The sequence below is a fragment of the Nannobrachium achirus genome (genome assembly GCF_963921795.1).
Source record: "Nannobrachium achirus genome assembly, chromosome: 13".
NCBI classification, from domain to species: domain Eukaryota; kingdom Metazoa; phylum Chordata; class Actinopteri; order Myctophiformes; family Myctophidae; genus Nannobrachium; species Nannobrachium achirus.
The window spans coordinates 28,867,857-28,887,910 of record NC_137833.1 but is presented as its reverse complement, the minus strand read 5'-3'; the positions used below and the strand labels follow the sequence as shown (position 1 = coordinate 28,887,910).

Genomic DNA, 20,054 nt, shown 5'->3' with positions numbered 1-20,054 from the left:
TTAACCCCGTTGTGTACGTAATAAGGCAGACAAAACTCAGAGGCAATTCCCTTTTGTGTAATCAACAGATTTCAATGGAGCCGGACGCAAAAGGGCAAGTATCTTCCTGTGAACTTTGGAAATGGAAATGCGAGCACTTCTGGTTTGCTACACGGTCAAATCCTCTGCGTTGATTTAACTCCGCGTGTATAAATGGACCGTTATGGGTAAAATTTTCACAGTTAAAAATTGGATAAATGAACACTGAGCATTTTACTGTGTAATCGTTTAGAATGTTTTCCCACTAATTAAAATATTGCAATGTAGGTTTAGTGCAAGACAGAGTTCAGACAAACCATTATTCTTTTTTTTATATATATATAAATAAAATGCGTTTTGGAATTAAACCTTTTTTCAGACAAAATGCCACACTTTCCCTGGCCCCAAGCCCTCTGACGAATCACCCATAACAAATTCGGTTACTTGGAAAAAAGACCACATATCTCACTGGGATTAAATGAGGAGCCATACCTAATATAGAGTGGTTTATTTCCAGAGACACCCACACCTATAAGGTATTATGATGAAAATCCCCCCACAGCTGAGCAAAGCCAGCTAGTGGAGCTGTTAAAAGTGTGTGGGTGGGTGGTAGTAACTTTCCACCGAGCCAAAATAACTTTCTGTACAGCCGAGCCGAAGAGGAAGAGTTTATCCGATGTCCGTGCTGTTTTGCGGAGACCGCCTTCAGCGGGGCGAGTAGAGAGAGAGAGAGAGAGAGAGAGAGAGAGCTAAACATGGCTCAGGTGTGTGAGGCCGGCATGATGGATCGTCCTGTTGTGAAGCTGCCCCTCTGCACAGCCCCGAAGAAGACAGCTGGGAGATAAGGAGGGCCCTATATGAGAGCACATCTCCACATCGATCCTGCAGCACCACCAGGGCCGGAGGTCCTCGCATACCGAAACCACAAGATAGGAGGCGAGGGCGGAGAGTGAGAGCAAAGAGACAGAGCAGCCTTCGCAGGTTTAGCCACCACCTTCCAGTGATAAAGACACATGGCAGATAGAGCCCCCCGTTGGCCTCACACAGATAAAAGACAGATGATAGAGAGCTTTGTTTTTGGTCGTAGGACGTGTAGGGGAAAGGGGGTGGATGACATTCCCATGGAAACATTGTCAGGGTCTTCAGTGGTTACTGGTGATCTCTCATTGGCTGCTACTATCTATCTAATCCTTTAGTAAGCCTCACACCTCATGTGTGTGTATGTGTGTGTATATATATATATATATATATATATATATATATATATATATATATTTCGTCACTGTCGGCAGAAACCTCGTATCTCCAAGTTTCAAATTTGTAATTTTTTTCGAAAAAGAAAAGCACTGCTTCATCATATGGCCATCACACAAAAGTAGTGAAAACAGCTGATCTACAAGCACACAATGCCTCGTTATGTGCGTTATGTGCTTGTAGATCGTCTGTTTTCACTAGTTTAAATCGTTTTAAAAATGATAAATACAAAACAAACGGTTTTGGACATACAAGGTTTCCACCCGACAACGGTTTTGGACATACAAGGTTTCCACCCGACAATGACTATATATATATATATATATATATATATATATATATATATATATATATATATATATATATATATAGGGGCAATATTATTGAGGCTTACACAATATATAATTCACTATACAATGAAATCCCTAAGAGCCTTCGTGGTCAATGTTTGCACAATGCCAAGAGACTTATTATTGCAAGGTTAATTGGCCTCCCTATTTGTGCCAGTAAATTGACAGCAGTAGGAACACAAGGAAGTCAATTAAGAATAGGTTCTCATTCCAAATATGACACAGGCTGCAATTAAAATCCCTCCAGGCTTATTTAGCCCTGTGGCAGTGCACACTGAAGTGAAATGTTTTCAACATATGGTAATAAGGGGGCCTATATTGCTATCTAATATCCACACAAACTCGACTCGACATCTGTTATTGCCGCGCCGTTGCCGTGCAGTTTAAACCTAATACTTCGGCCACCATTTCTTGTCGACGGAGAAATTGGATCAATCAACATGTGCCTGAGCCGCCGGAGATTTAAGACTCCTACAAAAAAAAAAAAAAAAAAAATACAATTCACTGCGAAGTAACAATCATGAAAACATAAAGGCAAAGAAAATTGCTTTTTGTGTCTTTTCGAGCAGAGCAAACGGGAGGCAGGGATAGATCCCAATCAGGAGGGCCAGCGTGTCGTCGTGGGACATTTAGACGTCGATGGCAGGTGCTTCACGGAGAGACTGATCTTGGTTACCGAGACGCATGTTTTGTGACCTCTGATCTCAATCAGACGAGCTCTTTAGATGGCTGTGATCAGCGTGCTGAGGGCCTCCTCCATGTCAACGATAAAGATCTGGAGGCTGTGCTGCAACACAACAATGTCTGCTTAGATGGCATATAAGTCTGTAGGACTTTTTTACCCAATGCGTCAGATAAGATGAGGGCCACTCCAGGGCAGCATGATTAGATGTGAAAAGAGCTTTGGCGTATATAGAGACGGCAATGGGTCACGTGCAGGGACCGTGTGGAGGTGTATCATTATCCAGTCCCTGGTATGTATGAATGGTTATCTACTTGAGCCCCATTCTGTCGTACGGTGGTATCTTGCAAAATTCGCACAATTTGTGAAAATAGCCTATCTACAAGCTCACGTGTCACAATGTGCAGGGAGTGTAAAGATCTTCATATTCATGATTATTTTACATTTTTTATTTTTGAAATTTTTAAAAATCTTTGAAATATTTGGCCTATATTGAGAATAATAAGGGTGAAAAGTGTCAATGTAGCTTCCATATTTATAGGAATATTCTACTATATATTCACAGAATTTCTGTCTGTCTAAATATGTTTTTCGTTTTCAGAGTACAGTAATTTCTCTCAACTTGCACACTGGGATTGACCATTAGCCCATGAAGACAGCCATGAACGGCATCACTTTTCTCAAACGTAAGTAAAGCTGTTCATTAGCGTTTTTGGAAACTGTAACTCGCATGCGCGCGACCACAAGCTCTGTTGTCACGGTTACGGTACCCCAGGCTATGGGATCTATTCTGTTGTCACGGTCACGGCCCTAGCCAGTGGGTGGACTTAGCTACGGGGCTACACAGTACACAGTACACACACCAAGGCAGTTGTAGTGACAGCGTTACGGTTAGACAGGACTTTGATTGTGGTGCTGTAAGGTCTTTTGGAGCCGTGTCCACACAATGCCTTTTATTCCTGGAAAAGAGACGAATCGGCCATTGCAAAAAAAAAAACACATGCACTTGGCAGATTTGGTCTGGCACCGCTCAGTTGTGATTGAATTTCACTCCCTCCGATGTAGTGAGGCACCAATCAGGGCCCAGTATGCAAATTAAGGGAGGCTTTAAAACGAGAGGCTTTTTTTTTTTAAATCCGCACTTGGAAATACAGGTTCCACACAGAGGTTCCAGACTATGAGCATGATTAGCATGGCATGGCCAGACTAATATCCCTCCTAATCATGTCACAAGTGCAATGTATGAATGAACAGTGTGATATTAACACAAGCTCAGCTGAAACAATGTAAGCATGGACTTCTCATGGTTGTGGTAACAATAATTACATTGTGCCTGTGTATATACTTGTGTACTAACTATACTGATGGTTAATTGTTACCAATTCTAACATATTCTTGACAGGCCACCAGTTCATAACAATACGGCATGTTTTCAGCCAGCATGTACAGCATATATACTGGCCAACACCATTCTTTGAATTAAGAGCAGTACATAGTAAATCTGAAATGCTGCTCACAGCATCTCGCTCTGTGGCAGAGCTATGGAAGTAAACAACAACAACACCGGTGGATAAACAAATTCGTTTCGGAGCAGTGACCCTTATTTCATTGTCATTCCCTTGCTAGCACCTGATATTCCCTTTAGATCCAAGATCAAAATTCCATATCTGAGACGGAGTTGTTGTTTTTTTTCCACCCCCCCATTCCGATTCCACCCTCAAAGAATGATTATTTCAATCATGCCACGGTGAAAGTCAAACATCCAAAGGAAGAAAACAGTGGGGATTGGGCAGCAGTCTTCTCCTGGGGTTCCCTACTAGCCTCTTATTCCCACACCATGGTCGGCCGCCTCCAATTCGTTTTGATACTAACATTCTTCGGCAGGGCGGCAAATTAATGACCATGTCTGGCCGCGGCGAGGCTAGGTTGCGGCGCACTGAGCTCTGATGTGATGCTGGCCTCGCATTCAGTCACGTTTAACAAAAGGCGCTGGCGGCGAAACACACACTGAATTCGTCTGTTAACCCACGGAGGTGTACGGATGTTCCATATGCCAGATGTGATGAGTGTCACTTTAATTGCTTTAACCACTAAGGCCTTGTTTTGCACTTAACCGTGTGACGGTGTCGCGCGGTGGAAATAGACGATCTGCAAGCTCACAACGTATCACTTGTAGATCGGCTATTTGCACATTAAGCATAGGCCTAGATAGGCTTTTTTTTCCTTCTTTTTTTATAGCTGTCTATAACTGTCACCCTGGAATAGGGACAACAGGGCTATCGTGCTTAATACCACTGTTTCCCAAACATCCATTTGTGGATCATGGAACAATTGTTATGGGTTACGACTCAAGTAGAAATCACATTTTCTTTTCCTACACAAAATAAAATATATATTTCAAAAGATGGAGAATCTCTTAAAATATATCATTCATTTTATTGAGAACCCTTTTTTTTATAAATGTTCAAACAAACAAACAAACAAACGTCTAAGAAATTCCATGAATAAAATATAATAATTAAGAAGTAGTAAAAACAGACGTCTGCAAGCTCTCAATGTGGTGTGAAGCGACACAATGTGAGCTTGTAGATCTGCTATTTTCACTAGTTTGGGTCCCGGGCAAATTTCTAGTTTCTCTTTTGTGTCACAGGCCCACTGGTTAATACCACTGGAATGAACCATGGGTTCATGATGGTGTGTTTTGTGCTATGTTATAATAAAACAAAGGCATCCACTCACCTCCCCCTCCTCCCAGAAGACTGGAGTTTGCTGAAAAAAAGAAAGAAATGGAAATTAGTTGATATTCAGGCAGTAGAAAACCAGGCAGAAACCCCCAAAAAGGACCATTATCATCTGGAAATGTTCATCTCAACTTTGATGTTGATACCAGACACTCTGTTTATTATGGATTTTCCTTTTTCTAAAGGGCATTTCACGGAGAGTAAAAAGAAAGAGGTTTGTTTCTGTTCCGCACATCGACACACTTGACATTGACAAACCATAAACATTTGGTTTTAGAGTGAACTGGAATAGAGTGTCCCTGTGGTGTCCAAAGGAGGACACTCACTGCATTAGAGACTGTATCAGAATGAAGCAACAGTATTATGGCCCGAAGCCACCACACTGCAGGGAGAAAAACGTTCACACGCTTCTAAGAAAAGTCACTTTTAAGGAATTCAAATCAAAACAAATCGTTGCAGGCAAATTTCCACTGAACCAATACAAGTGGTGGAAATGGATTTATACTAAAGGCTGACTACACAACCCTGCCAACATTACGGGTGAAATTGCATGTAGCTGTTTGTATGATCAATATGCAAGGTAAAGACGGCGACAATAGGGCCAGGGGAGAAGCATAGACTGGTATGGAAAAAAGTGCTGAGAAAATCATTGGCTTCAAGCACAATATGTTATTTCCGCTAGGATATTGGGTTAGGTCTTTCTGCAAGACCATTAAGCATTAATATGTAACGTCATCAAACAATATAGCGTCTTCATGTGACGCGCACGCAGAGTCCATTGTCAGGAGCAGTGGTGAAAAGTGACTACAGTAAGTACATTTATTTATTATATACATTTTCCAATATATTTACTTCTACTCCACTACATCTTGGGTCCAAATATTGTACTTTTACTCATTTCATTGAAAACTTTAGTTACTAGTTACTTTGCAGATATAAATTATAATATTATAAAACATACATTTACTACCTTAGCCTTATTGTATACCTCGGCTATTTGAAAATAGACGATCTACAAACTCACAATGCGTCGCAGCTTGCAGATCGGCTATTTTCAAATATTTTGTACTTTTACTTTTGGTACCAACACTTTCATACTTTTACTCAAGTATTCTGCACTTTTACTTGTAACAGAGCATTTCTACATTGCAGTATTGATACATTTACTTAAGTATAAAATGTGAGTAATTTTTCCACCACTGCACATCATGACCATGACTTTTGAATAAAAAATAATTATTACATTAAGATTTAGTCGACTAAAGTCCTGTGGTCTTTAGTTGACTAAAACTAGACTAAAACTAAACTGAGATTTGCTGTCAAAATCAAGGGTATCTGCAAGCTCAGTCACAACACAATACATTATTATCTTTTAAATTGTATTTAGCCTATAATAATGATATGCTCAAAATAGGGACGCCAGGTTGAAAGTGGCTAACTATGTCTTTGATTACTTATCTATTTGCATGATGGTATTGGGCATCTTACTTAGGCTAAGTAAATGAAAATCACTTAGCGTGTCTGGCATGGCGCCCACAGCTTTGCATGCAGATTATATGCAGATCAGCTCATTAGCGCATACAGTAGCTTTGTCAATCACAAGTAAAGCTGAATACAAGAAGATTGGTAATGCTGTTGGTAATGCTGTTAATACGACTGAATGCAGATTGGCCATGAGAGGAGCAATGAAAAGCCAGATTCCTCCAAAGATCCATTCATTTATTTGAACATAACAGTATCAAAATTTGGCACAGAGCAAATCATCATCACATTTTACAGTGCTGGGCAATTTGATGTGATTCAGTCATTAGCTCATTTCAATACCCACCCCTAATCAGTAACTCTGCCTTGGCAGATTTCTTACTTGGCAACATTACAGAGGTTAAGCTCAATAAAGCATGTGGTGGCTCATTAAAAGCAATTACCATGGCCTGTAGTCTCGGACAGTACTGACTGAGCATCCACTGGTTTACACTACAGCGAGAGAAATTCACCGCGTTTATCACAGCTTTGTGCCGTCTGCTTGTTTTTGAACAAAGAACCTGTGACAAAACACTCAAAGATAAACAGACTGTGTTTGCTGCAAGGGAACTCTGACTCTGTCTGTACTGTAATGCTGCTGCGCTTGTGAACTCACACAGAGTGAACCCCCCACGCCTCGGGTTTGGGTGGGCTGGCTAACGGAGGAGTGTGACACAGATAAGATGTCTATAAACAGAATCCACAATATAATCTACTCTATTCTCAGCCTGGGGACCATTTAGTTCGCAAACACTCATTATAGACAGAGAAGAGAAGCGGCCTTGTATTGTCCTAGTGACCACGTTGACCTTTTTTTTTTCTCCCACCACATCAGCTACAGCTTACTGGTTTACCCGGGGGTAGAGATAGTGTCATACAGAGTATTCTGAGTCTGACTGAGGAAGATGTCTTTAAAAATTAACCAATCTTTGCTTTGTTTCTGACGCTGTCAGCAAGAGCCATGTGCCAGCCTGGCACACCAGAGGAGAAAGATTAGAGGGGATTAAAACTACTTGGCTTAATTTGGGTGTTATTGAAGTGTGAGGCAGGTGTCCCACATGTTTGAAGTACACGGTTCACTCAGGGGGCAACGTGGGAATCATATATTCCACTGTGTCTTTAATGATTTCCAGAACTGTCTACATCACTATCAGCCAGCACCATTTTGTTCCCATTAATTCCTTATCATTTCTCCAGAAAGTTTTTCAATCAGGCCTAAGTAGGCTACATGTGGCGTAAAAGCACGGCATAATGAACACATAGTATCAGGGAGGATCTCATAATCACGAAGCAAAGTGCTGTGGTTATTTATTAATATTTTACCCCCAAGAAAATGAAATTAAACTAGAAGCAGTGCTCTTCCGAGCACAGGTCTCCACCAGGTCAGGCATGTAATGTGTTTTCCATAAGTCGGCCTCCTGATGGCGCTATAAAAGGCTGATGTTAAAAATGCAGGGAAAAGGTTTTACCTTGGCCTCTAAGGAGTGCGCATACAAAGTTTGACACTAATCGGTGGAGTTATAGGTGAAAACATGAATCGGCCTGTTATAGCGCCACCATGAGGCTGATTTGATTTTTCTTAAGTGGCATTTATTCCTCTGTCTATTGGGAATGTGCATGCACAATTTCACCAAAATCGCACACTGCGTTCAGGATTTCAGGCATTTTATTCAAAACTGACCAATCCTGCAAACTTTGAAAGCCAGTTTTAGCCAATCAGGATGGAATATGGAAAATCTGACACATCCATGTCGATCACATGACTGTAGAGATACTGTCTACTGATTTACGTGATTTTTGGACAAAATCTGTAGGAGTACTGGCAAAAGTTAGTTTTGCAAAAGTCGGCCTCCTGGTGGCGCTAGAACAGGCCCATGTGAAATATTTGGGGCAGAGGTTCTGAATTGGTGTCGAGGGAGTGTGTGTGCACAGTTTGGCAGCGACCGGGCCAACGGCACCGGAGATTAGCTGGTAACGGACAAACGGACGGACGGACGGACGGACGCACGCACGGACGGACGGACGCACGCACGGACGCACGCACGGACGGACGGACGGAGGGGAAAACATACTCTCCCTCAGCCTTCGGCTGGTGGAGACAATCATGAAAAGGGAGCTTTCGCAGGCCAGTCGAGCTCTGCACCTTTCTGTAGTGTCATTACCGCCTTGCATTGTTCGCGCACGCACGCACGCGCACGCGTACACGCACACGCACACGCACGCACACACACACACACACACACACACACACACACACACACACACACACACACACGAGTGGGAGCAGGGACAAAGCAAGCCCTCCAACCAAAGAATGTGTGCTTCATCAAGTGCTTTTGTTGCATACAATGTACTCACATACAGTAAACATCACACACACACACACACACGGGAATGTACCAAGAACCTATTCACGTTTACAATAGCACCTTTCCAGGTTGTTCTGTGATGACAGAGATGTGTGCTCTGCTCTTACCCAGAGTTCATGTAGTTGTGTGACCTGTCAATCACCGCAATCAACCCCACACAGCTCAGCACACCACGTCAGCCGACCAGGTTGCCGGGTTACAATAACCCACGCTGTAGATGCTATTACTGCATTGTGGATGGACGTAGTGAAAGCACAAATGAATACCGAACATAAGAGAGCTTGCAAGACTTGTTGTTGTTGTTGTTGTTGTTGTTAAATGTTGTCTTTGGCTTGGTATAATGTATCAACTGGTAGCATGGTGAAAAGATTTGTTTTTTTTTGGCAACAATTCCCTTTCTATGTATGGTTAATATAGTATGAAGGATTTAAGCAAGGTGCACCTCCATTGTCTATTCTCCGGGGGGAGTCTTTCTATCAGTAAGCCATTAAAAACACTGGTGCTTAATTACCTGACTATTATGGAAATGCTTACCTGAGGGGGCGCCCCATTTACTCAACATCTAATCAGCGATAAGAGATGTGGATGCTAATCAGTTTGACACAATCTTACAATGCATTCCATTTGTGTCAGAGGGGATGAGTAGTGGTGGTTGGGAAGGTGGTGGTGGTGGTGGTTGGAGGGGAGCGGTGGTGGTGAAGGTGTTAGTTTCCAAACCACACGCATTTAAGTGTGATCACGACAATGGCCCACTGGGAGACGGCGGAGCGGAGTTTTCGACAGCCATCTCATCACAGCGGGGGTTGTGATAAATGTGCGAGCAGGCAAGCGGGTAAAAAAAAAAAAAAGACATGGCACAGGCTGCTGCATGACTTCATTGTCCCTCCCGTCCATGCATTCCACTATCATCTCCTCCGTCAGCCGTCTAAATGTCTTGAAATATGTCTCATCATTCAGGGATATTTTTATTCGTCTCGCTGTGAACACACTGTTGTTGTTCTTCTAGCATAAACACACAAAAAAGGGGGAAAAAAAGGAGAAGAAGAAGAAGAAAAAAACAAGATTTGTTACCTCGAGTTGCTGAAAACAAGATCTTAGCCCTCAGCAACAGATATCAAGGGAGATATATAAAAATCCCAAAATGCACAGGGACTCACTCTAACAATCCCTCTTTAAGGGCCAGAAAACACTTGGGACAAATAAGGAACAGCTGCAAGGGAAGCCAGCCTACAGGAGCCCGTTCCTCCGTTAAGCAGCCCTACATTCTTGGCGAGCTTTGTGCCTCTCGTTTGATACGACTCACTGGAACAAAAAAAAAGCGTTTCAATTATCCTGAGTGAAAAATCTAAACCAAAATCCATATTTGGCCACATCCACCCCCCATAGTACATATTTTATAGCGCATATTAATTATGAACTAGCTCTCCGCCTTGCCCGTGCCTGCCCTGTGGCCCAGGCTGGCTAGCTTGTGGTGGATCAACACACTGCTGCCTTTAGGGATGCATGGGAGAGCCAGCTATTAGTGCGGTTATTATCACAAGACATTATCCTTTTCTTTTTGAAGTGGTTTAGCGCCTGCCCTACACACAGACCTTGTCTTTCCAAATGTTTCTGGTTGTTGTTTTATCCCTCAAGGCACAAAAGACCATGGAGAGAGAGAGACAGAGAGAGAGAGAGAGAGAGAGAGAGAGAGAGAGAGAGAGAGAGAGAGAGAGAGAGAGGGGTAAAAACATTCTCTATTGTAGTGTCTGCCAGCATACACCTTGGGGACTTGCAGAAATCAAATTTGTCTTCAAGGACAGAACGGACCAGTCTCAAAAAACAACTACGATTATGGGATCAGGGCAGAAAAGAAAATCACAACAACATAGCTTGGCGATCCTCGGATTCGGGTTGACTATTTCCTTCACGGCAGTAAAGGTAAGTTTCTGGAAAGTTCACCACAGCCAAGTCAACAAAGAAGAAATAGGGAAAAGGGAAACACTGCAACTTGGGGTTTCTTCTTGCCAGCCTCCCCAGTGGTAAACACATCATGGGCCATAAATCTCAGTGGAAGGGTTCCCCAGACAGCGTGGGGAGGGCAGGTCATTAAGAAAGAGCCAGAGCAATAGGCCGCCCCATTGCACCCGTGGCGGGGACTGTCACATTGGGAACACCCACTTCCTGTCTGCCCTTTGAACTTCTCTAACCCACAAAAGTCATCCCATACATTTTCCTCAGTCAATGACACCTAGGTGGAGCTAGCCGCCGCGGGGTAATTTCACAACCAGAAGATATTGATGGCGGAGGCTTGGGGGGGCGAGGGGCATGGTTTACGGCTCGTAGCACTGTATCCAGCAGCCAGGGCCAGACACACAAACACAGCCAGAGGGAATAGTGAATCCACCCTCTTGGTTTCTCTGTTTCCCTATATTTGCAGAATGGCCATAAAAATTCTTTGTGCGCACTTCAGCGTGTAAACCTGTGTGCAGAGCTCAGCGAGGCATGCACCTGGGCTGTGTGCTTGGTGTCATCAGTGGAGGTGCAGATCGTGCGGCTGAATGGGAAGTGCTAGTGCGTAAACTACGCGACCCGAGACCGGTAAACAAACCCGTAGTCTACCCGCCGGTCTCTACCTTCCTTGACCCGACCCTTTAAACATGATCCATTGTACAGACACTCACCCTATCGTTATTCCCTTTTCCACAAGGTTAATAGTGCACTCTTGCTGTGCCTCTGGGAAATATAAATAAAGGAAAAGGTGGGGCGCAGATTACAAACTAATAAAAAAAGTTTTGTGGGCTCAACTTGCACACTGCAAGTTGCAAACAGATAGGAATGCAGAGTCGAAAAAATGGCCCGGTGCAATTTTTCAAAGGGGACCACGGCCAGAGAAGAGATGCAATATAATACTTGTGGACTATCTCCGTCTGAACATCTTAAATGTACTTTATTCGGAGTTTCAGTGAATACATCACAGTCAAACGAATTGTGATAGCGGTGATCCACGCAACGCATAGCAGAAGCTGAGAGCCGATTTATATCAGTAGATTTCATTATTTCAACTTCAGCGAGCGCTCTTGAAGCGCCACTTACTGTACCAGTCAGGCAGAAAGGAATTCACATAGATGCTGCCAGAACTCTGACTCTGAACGAACCTGGCATCTAGAAAGGAAACAGGAAGTAGATCGACGGGACTGCTCCATGTAACAGAGAGTCATGCCATTTATTTTATCCTTTTCTCTAAATTAAAATGCATGGTTAATTTTGTTTTTTGTCAGTGACAAATTAGCATCCATTAGACACCTTCAATTAGATCAGTAATTTTTTTTTTGAATTGGCTAGCTGGCACATAAGTGGTTCCCAAACAACTCAGTGCCACGTTGTGAGCTTGTCGATCTGCTATTTTCACTACTTTTTGTTTGATTCAATTATGGAAATTACTTGATTTTTTTAATCTAATGAAATACCTCTGAAGAATGTTTGAATAGTTTTTAATGGATGAAGAAGTTCTTGTTTTTAACTTCTTTTGAATATTTTGAAATAACAGTTTATATTTTTAAATGCAGGAAATGAAAAAAGGGGGATATTTACTTGTGAGCCATAAAAACTGGTCTGCGACCCAGATGGGTCCCGAGGCGAACACTGTTTGGGAAACAGTGGAATAGAGCAGTGGTTCTCAAACTGTGGGTCGGGACCCCTTATGTTGGGGGGTCCCCAGATGATTAACTTAATGTGGTACATTGTTGTCTCCCTCAACAGTAAACAAACCAACATAACGTTTAAGTGTATAGAGGGTATCTGCACATTTCTAAAGTGACAATTTGAGGACTTTTTATTACCTCTAAAATGACAAATTAAACATTGGCCAAATTGTCAAATATTAGAGGCAGAAATGCTCACAGCGTTGCGAGGCGTTGTGAGCATGTAGATCGGCTATTTTCACAATAGAACCGCGTTATACAAAATGTAATGCCTCAACTCTTACTGCTCGTCAGGGTGGGGGGGTCCCCAGTTCAAATATGATAATTTTGGGGGTCACGGCATGAAAAGGTTGAGAACCAATGCAATAGAGAGTTAGAGTTCCTTCCTCTCCTGAACGTTCTTATGTGTCGGCTATGAATGCCAGTTTTCAGGGGCTCAGTGGAGTGGAAGGAACGTATATACAGTTTCTCTGCGTGGAAATGAGGTCCCACTTCAGCCAGGCATTCCCCTACCACTCGTCCACCTTTCCACTCCGCCAGCCCTCCTAACAAGCTCTGCAGGCAGGGTTGCCATGACTGCTTATTACAAGCGACTATGGGCTTGTTTTTGTGTTAAGTCGCTCTGAAACAGTTTCATGTCAAGACCCTCCAAATAAATTAATGTGTGTATGTCCACAAATCTCCATCTGATATTAATAATTTGTGCCAGGGACCCCCATACCAGATTTGTGTTGTTAAAACTTAAAATGTTTTTATATATATATTTAAAATGACGTTCTCAAGATTGTTTTAATAGTAGATGTACAAGCTCTGCTATTTTCAATTAGGTTTAAAGTGCTCATGTGGCCCTATATGGTCTTGTTTTCATAGACCTTGGTTGCTTATTTCTCTCACAACATCTGGCAACACTGAATGTCTGACTCCATCAACTGCACAGTGAACAGTGCTTTATTGGACAAACAAATAAACATGTACAAACACACACACACACACACACACACACACACACACACACACACACACACACACACACACACACACACACACACACACACACACACACACACACACACACACACACACACACACACACACACACACACACCACTTAAATCAAGCTGATTTTCTAACCAACGTTTGAAAATCTCAGGTAGTCTGTGCTAAAAATGAAGCTGTGTTAACGAGTAATTATTGTGAATTCCACCGACAAAGTGTAAAGAAATAGTTACAGGACGAGAGAAAACGTGACAACTGTATTTCTTATTTGTGGCACATTAAAAATTCATGTGCGTGTTAGAGCCTCAGCTGATAATTTGGCTGGCCAGCTTTGTTGTGTAAAGCTGATAGTGTTCCCTAAGGAGCCAGGCAGTAAGCAGAGAGATGTGGCTGCATTCCACCCGCATCTCCACTCACAACGTTGCATATCTCAAGCTCACCCTATTGCGGTCCACACCGACCCCTAGCAAATCTCCACAAACACAGTCTCATCTTCCTCTCAGAGCGTTGTAATCCATAGGGTTACAGGTGCAAAAAGACGCTCGCATGGGCTATAGCTACAATCATCCCTGTGAAATAAACAAGCAATATGAAACGAAGCAAGATTCTTGGAGTGAAGGAAAACAGAAAACTCAAGGTGCTATTGTGTGATTTGTGTTAGTAACTGTACGAGTTTGGAGACTGTGTCCGTGAGCAATGGGAGAACATTTGTTTGAGCGCATATGTTTGGTGCCTTCCACCTACACTTTTGTCTCTCTGGTTTCTGCAGTCACTCAACCTGAGCTGCCCAAACAAACAAGAATGTCATAATGCAAATTTTAAGATTGGAAGATGGAAGATTTTGTCAGCCAGCATTTGCGTGGGTGAATAACCCCTGACTCTCTCTCCCCTGCCTCCCACTCCCCCCATATCACAAACGATCTCCCTCTCCCTCTTGCACTGATCGAGCTTTGGTTATAGACGTCAACACAAAGAAACCGTGGTAAAGTATCAGCTTCTATGCTGACCTCAACTGTTGGCTAACAACGGCAATTTTTGCTGACTCCGGGAGTTCGGACACAGACAAACACCACCACAGACAACTTGAACTTAATATTGTCGAGCAGAAACCATATGTCAACCCTATGTTTTTTTCGTAAATCAATGCCCTACTTCATCATACAAGAGTGGCGCACCAAATTAGTAAAAAATAGATGATCGACACGTTGTGAATGTGAAATTGTAGATCGCCTGTTCTCACTATTTTAAAAAGTATTTTAAATAATAAAGAAGGAATGGTTTTGGACATACAAAAGCACAAGGTTTCCACCCAACAGCAACGATATACAAGACATCCCTTTGAATTTGTTATTACAATATCAGGTGAGAGTCGCTCATGTCTCAGAGCCTTTCACGTTCAAAACAACACTTTGTAAGTTTGGCGTGTGTGTGAGTGCTTATTTTTTTTTACGCACCTCTTTCAACAACTACCGCGCTGGGGCCGTGTGATGTGGCGGATGTATGAAAATGACAACAGGCTGGTGTCACAGTGATTAATCCGTTTCCTTGGCAGGCCTGTCACCTTCATAACAAAGCAACAATGCCAGATGCCAAAGCCAGCCCACACTTCTATTGTTATAATTACATGACCTTCAAATCCACATTAATGAGCCCGGGATGATCCCGTTCTCTTTCATCATTTGGCTTCCAAGCCCTCCTTTTATCTAACAAGGTCACCTTTCACAACACACTACTTTTCTCCCTGAAATACACATCCTCCTCATAAATATACATCTACCTGAATCTGCTCAACCCCTAACACCAGGAAGGTGGCTCTGAGAAATTACACACGCAAAAAAGGGAAAAGGCTGCGCACGTGAGGTGCGTGGCACAGGCTGATGTTTCCTCTGAAGTTGATGCAAAGACGAACTCAGTGGCATCGGAGTCAGGCGCACGTGACTGCTTCCTTAACCGCCAGCATTGCTCTCTTCGCTAAAAATAGCCGATCTGGAAGCTCACAACGCGTTGCGAGGTGACTCGCGGCATGTTTGTAGATCTGCTCGTTTTGGTGCACGACACCGGCTCGCAACTATATATGAAACAGACTTAACCTGAAGCCACGGGTTGACAAACGTAAGCGAGAGCAGAGGGTTCATTAGATGAGGTCGTTTCCATCCGTTTTTCTTTTTTCTTTTACCATTTTAATCACAGATGTGCTGTGGGTGTCACAACAACTTTAAAACACCAGCACTTTAAGTGTTGAGAGACTGTATTATTCACTTATAGACTGTTGATAGTAGATGATATATTCATCCACATACTCATTGTGAAATGTCTGTTGACAGGCCATATACAATGCTATACAGAGAACCGGTGCGTCGCTAATGTATACCGTGTGTGTGCGTTTGTGTGTGCATGCGTGCATTCATTCTCATATTCATTGTTGATAGTCTGTGCATGCAGTATATTCATTCATATACTCAGTGTTGATTTACTGTTAATAGATCCAGTGTTGATAAAATGGACATATTCATTAATATACTCACTGTTTATTAATAGACTCATATTCACTCACTCCGAGATCCAGTGCAGTTATCTTAGGCCATTGTATTTCATCTTTATTTGTTCTTCTCCTATATCTTGGTTTGGTTCTTGACTAAGAACGTCATAAGGGTTTATCTTATCTTTATCTTATCTTTGTGAGAAATCAAAATCGAAGAAGATAAGGCCTGACATATTATTCATTTTTTACCACAATATTTCTGCCTCACTCCGTTTTCAGTGCGATGCTCCAGAGATTTGCAAGAAAAGAAGCGACTGCATAAGTCTGTCACTCACTTTATGTATATTTGATATTTGTTTTGATATTTGATGTTTTGCTCTTACTTTCACTCGTATTCTTATTCTTTATTTAAAAACTTAACTGCAATTCGTGGGGAGGCTTGCACAAAATAATTTCACCCACTCTTTTATACCTGGTTTAAAACGTGTGATGTGGGAAGCGAAGCTGAAGTTGAAGAACATGGAACAAGTGAAACAGAGGAGGAGGAAGTTCCACAAATTGGTGACAACTTTGCAGGGAGGGAAATGTCTCCCAAAATAGCCTAAAAACAGCACTGACAGGAGTGCAAATAGCAAATTGACACAAATTAAACTGCTAATTATCAAGTTAAAGCTATACTCTGTAACCTTTCCAATAGAACTAATCTTAAAATTGTCCTAACTATTAAATCGCTAAAGTTTTAGAACACCCACTCTGTTTTCTATGAGCCGTGAGGGGGGTTGCATTTCGCGGCAAAATTACATCATCTGCATCTTTCCGTATACGTTGTATATACGTTGGCCAATCACAGCGCGGATCATACACTACCGGCCAATGTGCGTCTTGCCGTCTCTTCAGGAAGTAGCTTGCCTCTGCAACAGTGTTTACGCTGGTGTTGGAGTCTTGCGCGTTACTCCCCAATACCTTGTCGCAGAGGAAAGATGCGTATCGGCGAGGTGAAGGCGGTCGCGGTGTTGCGGCCCTGCTCCGGTGGTCCGCGGCAACCCCGGGGCGAAAAACGGCCGAAAAAAGCAATACCGCTACTGACCAGTAGTTGAGCAACTTCCATAGTATAGCTTTAAGCAAGCCTTAAAGACGGGTGCCGTGATTTTTTCCCCCCTAAAACATGATCATGAGGTATTATGATGATACTAGGACTCTGGCCACACCCACCAAGTATACCTGGTTGTCACCTTAACACCACCCACCTGAACTGAAGCCTCGCCCACAGCTGTTGTATGGTAAAAATGGGAGGGGATGATTTTATTGTTTCACTAAAAGTGGTGTATTTCGATTGGGCCTTTTGACTCAAAGGCTTTCAGCTTTCAGGAAGAAACCAAAAATACACAAGGAAGACATTTTTGCATATTACATAGACCCGGGGGTCTATTAGAGTAACGTTAACTCCATAGACACATATACAAAACATAAAAAGTACAAACTATAGCACCCCATCTAATCTTTAAGACTATACTTTACTGTCACATGCCTATCAGGAAATGCAGAACACATTATGAAGCCAGCACAAAACCGTAAAAGCGTATGAGTCAGATCTCGAGTTCTGGACAAAGCCTATCTGACCAACTCAACGCTGGGCATTCTTTTTGAACAATAGACGGAAGGACGTACAGAGATGTTGTGCATTTATTGCACAAAATAAGATTTACATCACACAAACAAAGACAAAAAGGAGAATAATTCATTGAAAAGGCAAATACTTCAATTACTCAGTTACTTCAATAAGCTTATAAGCTACTGTATAATACCACTGGCCTGAAAATAGATAAACATTACGAAATCTACCCAGAAATTAAGGTATCCTAGCAATTCACAATTCTACACTTGCCCAAGAAAAAGAGCAAGACGCACGCAGCATTAAAATCCCCAAATACCGTATGCGAATGCGTGACATTTCAACTGAGGTTCACAAACCCAACTCTGAACAGACACTGTCATTTTCTGGTTGAGATGAAATGGGTTATCTGCAGACTTCACAAGCCTCAACTCGCACTTTAAGGCGCTGGCTGGCAGGATTTGGGCCAGCAGTTGCATATTACGGATTTATCCCGTCACATTTATGGATATATCAGCCCCTTGCGGTTAATGCAGCGTATTCCCAGCTGGTGATCAGGCCCGTTGGTATGGTAAAGACCTGCATGGTTCCTCTGAGGCCTTCACAGCCCACTGCTCTCAGCTAGTTACCCGCGCCAGGCTGCCAGGCACTTCTCCTCACAGTTCCCCTCACTGTATCCAAAATAACATGGATGAGCCAGGACAGCATTAAATTGGAGATCCTCGGCTACTGAAGTGTGATTTCAGAAATCGACTTTAGTTTCTTAGGTCTTTTTTTTTTTTTTTTTGCTGCTGCCGCTTTCTCTTCGCGGAAACTTTGGGAGCCTGGAAATAAAGTGTCTGACGTTGGATAGTGCCAAGACAGTACTGCACACACTTGGCCTGAGAGTCCATACAGCCTAAGTGGAGAGCATCGCATTAAGGACCAGGGCATTGTCATTTTTTAACACTAAATGCATTTTGACTTCTCTTACTTCCCTCGCAAAATGCACTTATCCAGCACTTAAGAGAGGCTATTCCCACCAGTGTCTATTGGATCACATCAGCGCTAGCACGGAGGTGATGTGTGTGAAGACAGCTCTCACTCCGAAAGTAATTTATCCATGTCACAAAGTAGTGGTGAAAAAAATAAGTTAATTTCAGTGAACGAACGGTTTCGTTCATGTTCGCGGGAATGAACCGTTCGAATGATTCGTTTGCGTTCGCCATTCAGTAGCGCTATTGTCTAGTGAAAAACAACGCAACTGCACTGATGTCTGTCCGTAGCGGGAATATCATGCCCTCCCATCCTGTGTGCAGACGGAGGGGACGGAGGGCATGAACGAAAGTGTTTTTTTCCAAATAAGCGATCTCTCCTGTGTGTGTTGTTCTTTATTTTGATTTTGTATGTGAAGGTTTTTTGTCCCTTGAGGTATTTACTTTTACTATAGACAAGAGGCGCCTCTTTAGGTAGCAGTATGATGGCCTTTGGCCTGAGTCCTTTTGTGTATGTGTAATGTCATATCTTGGGTCAACAGGATTTTTGTATTGTTTTTATGTATGCAATGTGTGTATGATGTACAATTTAAGACATACATATACTATGTAACTGTGTCATTGGTTGATGACACTGATGGGACTGATTGGCAGATGGGTCACAGGTGTGGGTGATCTCTGCACACTTATAAAAATGTTGGTATCACTTGTCTGTAAAGGTCTGAAGAAGAGCCACCAGGCTCGAAACGTCACCTGAGTAAAAACCAAGTTATTGGGAACATCAAATTTGGTGTGCGGACTCTTTCTTTCTTTTATTGTTAACTAACTTTAGTCCAGCACCCAGCCTACATGGCTCAGGATGTGCATGCCTTTTTAGCTGTTTGACAGCTTATGTTTCCATGAACGAAAGTGTTAACATAAAAGTTTCAGGTAGTGAACTGGTTCGTTCCTGTTCACAACAATGAATTACTTATTTTGAACGAATCGATCATGAACGACCCATCACTATCACAAAGATGACCTACTGCAAGCTCTGAAAGTTATCAGGCTTCTGAAGTTCAACCACAGTTCCGCAATTTGTGTTAATTTATGTATTCATTTTAACCCTGCTTTCTCTTCTCCCAGAATTCAATTAACGCTACACTATAGTCTTTCACTGGGTACTGGAGTGAACCAAGAAATCTGTTCCATCATGCATTGAATATCTTGGCCAGAACATGGCTTGTATAGGAAGTCTCTTCAGTCCCTTTGTGTTTATTTCCCCCAGGCCTTCCACTCGCTGTCACTCCAACCAATTCCATATGGTATTATAACACTATACATGAAGAAATAGAGCATGTCCCGTGGAGACGATGGCAAGAGGCTGTGTGAT

The 20,054-nt window shown here is 42.6% G+C and overlaps 1 protein-coding gene across 2 annotated transcripts in view; it reads right to left on the bottom strand.

Annotated features, from left to right (window-relative positions):
- The window catches only part of macrod2 (mono-ADP ribosylhydrolase 2), a 734,857-nt gene that overhangs the window by 523,374 nt on the left and 191,429 nt on the right, over positions 1-20,054 (bottom strand). For both annotated transcript variants that reach the window (XM_080739775.1, XM_080739776.1), the window contains exon 4: positions 5,044-5,073. In XM_080739775.1, the coding sequence (XP_080595901.1) occupies positions 5,044-5,073 (30 nt within the window). The remainder of the gene's footprint in view (positions 1-5,043; positions 5,074-20,054) is intronic.